This window comes from Fulmarus glacialis, unplaced genomic scaffold (assembly GCF_000690835.1).
Source record: "Fulmarus glacialis isolate BGI_N327 unplaced genomic scaffold, ASM69083v1 scaffold23619, whole genome shotgun sequence".
NCBI classification, from domain to species: Eukaryota; Metazoa; Chordata; class Aves; order Procellariiformes; family Procellariidae; genus Fulmarus; species Fulmarus glacialis.
In genome coordinates this window covers 1282-5277 of record NW_009232925.1, presented here as the reverse complement: position 1 = coordinate 5277, position 3996 = coordinate 1282, and the positions used below count along the sequence as shown (strand labels likewise).

Here is a 3996-nt window from a genome sequence, read left to right as displayed (position 1 = left end):
CAGTGTGGGGACCGGCTCTGCACGGGGGGCCACGGGGTCCGGCAGCCAAGCGGAGCAGGCAGCTGGACGTGTGTGCTTCTCTGCTGGGGGGTTTTCCTGGGCAATAAGGCAAGGTGCTTGACGTTACGAGAAAAGCGGCCAAGTGCAGAGTGCTGGACGAGGGGCGGTGAGACTCAGTCTGTCTTTCCCAACTTTGCTATCAGCTCATCGCAGATCTTGGTCAGCTCCTCAATCTCCTGGTTCTGGAAGAAAAGCAGACCTTGAGGACCCCCGCGGCGGCACAGATGGGGGATAATGGCCGGGCCCATCTGCCACCGAGCCAGCGCAGGAAGGGGCAGCCAGCTCCTACGCTGCCCCTGCGAAAGCTCCCCCATGCAGCATCCTGGTGCTGCAGGGACCCTGGGGCTCAGCCCTCCTCATCCCCAACAGACCCCGGTGCTGCACAGAGACCCGCAGCTGCCCAGCTGCAGCCCACCACGCTCTGCTCAGCCACGTGTCGGCTGGTGGGCACAGGTGAGCAAGCTCTGCCCACGCTCCAAGACAGCCAAACGCATGCCAGCCCTCGACCAGCAGCCACGTCGCTGCACGCAGCCATGCCTACGCCTGGGCAGAGCCTGCATCTCCTTCCCTGCGAGAGGACACGGGATGCTCAGGGCAGCAAAACGGTACCTGGAAACGCAGAGCAAAGCCAGCGCGGCTCACAGAGAGGAGGCAGGGCGGGCGCGTTACCTTCTGCTGGAGGGCTCTCTCCAGGGACTCCACCTTCATCTGCTCCTTGCGCAGCCCGGCGTGCAGCGCCGCGCTCTCCGCTTTGGCCTTCATGCGCACCTGGGCGATCTCCTCATTGGCTCTGCGGTGGGGTTTGGAGAGAAGGGGACGGTGGTCACGTCTTTGGGTGCAGGCAGGAGCACCGCGGCACAACTTTAGACCACGCGGCGTCGGCTCTTGCTTGCCTGGATGCATCAGAGGTGGTTTTCCCATATCACAGAATCATAGAATAGTTTGGGTTGGAAGGGACCTTTAAAAGTCATCTAGTCCAACCCCCTGCCATGGGCAGGGACATCTTCAACCAGATCAGGTTGCTGAGAGCCCCGTCCAACCTGACCTTGAATGTTTCCCGGGATGGGGCATCTACGGAAAACCTGCATGAAATGGGATTAATTCACCTCCTCCGAACTCCCGAATGGAAACTCCTTTCTCAGAGCGAAGCTAAACCAGTTCCTCACCCACTTCACTCGGGGCTACCGTGTGTTGGTGAGCTACTGCTCGTCAGCTGAGCCTCGGTAGCTGCACAACCCCTTCGCACACTACAAACATGAGCCCTCTGAAACACGGAAACTTGTTAAGTGACTGTAAATAGACCGTAAACCTCAGTTTCTCCATTAAAAAAAACTAAGCAGAGATCAGAGAATCCATTCAGGGATTTGTGCTGGCTTACTTACAGCCATTTTAAGTCACTTGAGCCTAGGGTTGTAAAAGGCAGCTTTTCACATCAATAAGCTCCTGCCTTCCACCTCAGGAAAGCCAAATGGAGACACTGCCCTACAAGGTCTTTAAGCACCCAGAAAGCTCCTCAGCGTGCCCAGAGATCTCATGCATGACCTTACTTGTCTAATTTTTCTTCTGCATGGACTTTCAGGGCCTGATACCGCTGCTCCTCTTGCTTGACCCGGGCTAAATAATCTTGAGCACACTTTTTCAGAGCTTCTTCATTCTGCAAAAAAAAAGTACATCCATCTGCATTGGGACTGAGCACAGAGAAGTTGCTCTGACGGGATGATATATCCTGTTCTGAGGCTTTAAATAGAAACAGCTTCTCCCTTATGCTGGAGCCCCTCATCCAGCTCAGCAGCATGGAAAAACGGTGTGTAGATGGAGGCAGGGTTTCTCGGGGCGCTTTGCCCCGGTGCCTGCTCTTCCCTTGGCTGCAGCTCTGCCCAGGGCACGATGCGCCGCTGCCGGCAGCTCAGCAGGAGAGCACCGGGAGGAGCGCGGAGAAGAGCCGGCTCCCCGGAGAGCCCGGCTCCCCGCACTGGTGTCCCCTGGCATTTCAAAGACTCTTTGCTCGTTTATTGGAAAGTGGGCAGAGGAAAGCAAGTGAGCAGTCCTCCGAGGAAGGGCCGGGGCATTTGAAGCAGCACTGTGTGGGACAGGGACAGCCGTGGTGCTGCAGCATGGGACAAGGCGGGGGCAATGCTGCATGGGAACGCTGCACCGAGAAAGAGGAGACCAAGGTAAGGACCTTCTTAAAGCCTTCTAGGACGCCCTTCAGGTTTTCATATCTCCTGAAGAGATCTGACAGGGACCTCTCCACCGAGTTTAGGTCTGCCAGCGCCTGGTCCTTTTCCATCGTGAGCTGCTGCAGGTTCTTCTGAGACGTCATGTTTGTCCTCTGCTCATCCTCTGTGATGGAGAACAAACAGCGGGGGCACAGCGTCTGAGTGGGGACGGCTGCGGCAGTCAGCTCCCCGCCCCGCACACCCGGCCAGGCGACGGCACCTTACCTATCATCTGGGCAATGGTCTTCTCATACTCAGCCACGATTTTCCTAGAAGGAAAGGAGAAAAAAAGCAGGTAAGAGGCAGCAGTTTTTTGTAGACATGCACCTACAGCTCTGCTGCCAGCAAACGGCCCCGGGGCCGCCCCTTCCCCACGCCACAGAGGCAGCCCAAGCAGCAGTCTGTCTGCAGAGCCCCAACTGTTGATGCTGCAACTCCCGCCATCGCTCCCCTACGCTAAGACCTCCCTCCAGCCGCTGCCGCTCGGCCCAGCGCAGCTAATGGGATTTTACTCCTGCAACAAAGAAACCAGCAGGCTCAACACAGCACAAGCACAAAGCGTACACGTCTCCTAACACGTCCCACCCTGACGATGCCGAGCCATACCATCCCATTACGGCCCCACTAACCCACCTCCCAACGGGGAACACGCAGAGCACAGCACGGCACTGTGCGGGGGAGCGGGCAGGCGAACGCACGAGGAGAAGGCTTTTACCTCATCTCTAAGACTTCCTGGCGGCTTTCTTCATATTTCTTCTTCCACTCGTTTGCTTCGATCTCCTTTGTGATTATCTAGGTTGCAGCAGACACAGGGCCCTTGGAACGCGCTCTGGGTGGTTTCCCTTGCTGCCCCGTGCCTGCGCTGCACAGGGGACCGGACCCCCTCGGGCAGAGCAGAGCTGCCCCCACTCCCCCCCAGCAGCAGCCGTCGGGGTCCAGCGAGGGGCAGCCCCGGGGCGGCTTCCATGATGATGGGAGGATGGGGTCCCCGGCCGTTACCTCCTCTCTGATGAGCGTGAGCACAGCCGTCTTCTCGGATTCACTGAGGCAGATGCCATCCAGGGGACTCTCGCTCCTGCTCACATTGGTGATGGCTGCGGGGGACTTGTCCATGGAGCACAGCCCGGGATTGCCCTGGGGGGAATTACCCAGCTGGGATGCTGCATGGATTTTCTTTTCACCTCGCCTCTCCTGTTTGGGGTGTTCTTCCCCATTTTATCAGCCTCTGTTCAGGGACTGAACCTCCCTACTGCACACACTGACGGCTCAGAGCCCGGTATCAGACACCCAGCAGAGCCCATACGAGGATTTTAGTGCACTTTCTGCCCAGCCCCTTGCCGGGAGCTGGGCTGCGCTGTAGGACACCCACGGGCTGCCCTGGGGCTTGGCATCCCAAAGGGGAGACCCAGGAGGAGCCCATTTCGGAAGGAGGAGACCCAGCTCTGCGCAGAGAAGTGCTCATACCTGACATCCCTTCGCTCTCCCCAGGGTTGATTTTAAACCATCTCCAGCCTGGAGGATCTTTGCTGACTGACGCCCCACGCGGGGGGCCTGCGAGGGTCCGGGTCACCTGAATCCATCACCTCCCAGTCAGGTGGAGATGTCGCTGCAGCCGGCGCATCCAAATTGCTGCCAGCAGCCGCAGGGACATTTGCTGGGCCCTGCTGATCGCCCCAAATGCACAAGGGAGCTGGCGGGGGGAGCAGGCTTCACCTCC

General features: G+C 58.6%; 1 protein-coding gene across 1 annotated transcript; it reads right to left on the bottom strand.

The window, feature by feature from the left end:
- Positions 1–66: 66 nt before the first annotated feature.
- TACC1 (transforming, acidic coiled-coil containing protein 1) lies at positions 67–3392 on the bottom strand. Its single transcript, XM_009585142.1, has 7 exons — positions 3279–3392; positions 2995–3071; positions 2505–2548; positions 2243–2403; positions 1608–1714; positions 730–850; positions 67–242 (listed from the first exon to the last, which is right to left on the bottom strand). The coding sequence occupies exons 1-7, from the start codon at positions 3390–3392 to the stop codon at positions 174–176; spliced, it is 693 nt and encodes a 230-aa protein (XP_009583437.1). The 3' UTR covers positions 67–173.
- Positions 3393–3996: the final 604 nt, after the last annotated feature.

Coding starts and splice junctions, on each gene's coding strand:
- TACC1 (XM_009585142.1), bottom strand. CDS start 3,392: ATGGACAAGTCCCCCGCAGCCATCACCAATGTGAGCAGGAGCGAGAGT. Junction 3,072..3,278: donor TCACGCTCATCAGAGAGGAG/GTAACGGCCGGG, acceptor GCTGCAACCTAG/ATAATCACAAAGGAGATCGA. Junction 2,549..2,994: donor CAGGAAGTCTTAGAGATGAG/GTAAAAGCCTTC, acceptor CTTTCCTTCTAG/GAAAATCGTGGCTGAGTATG.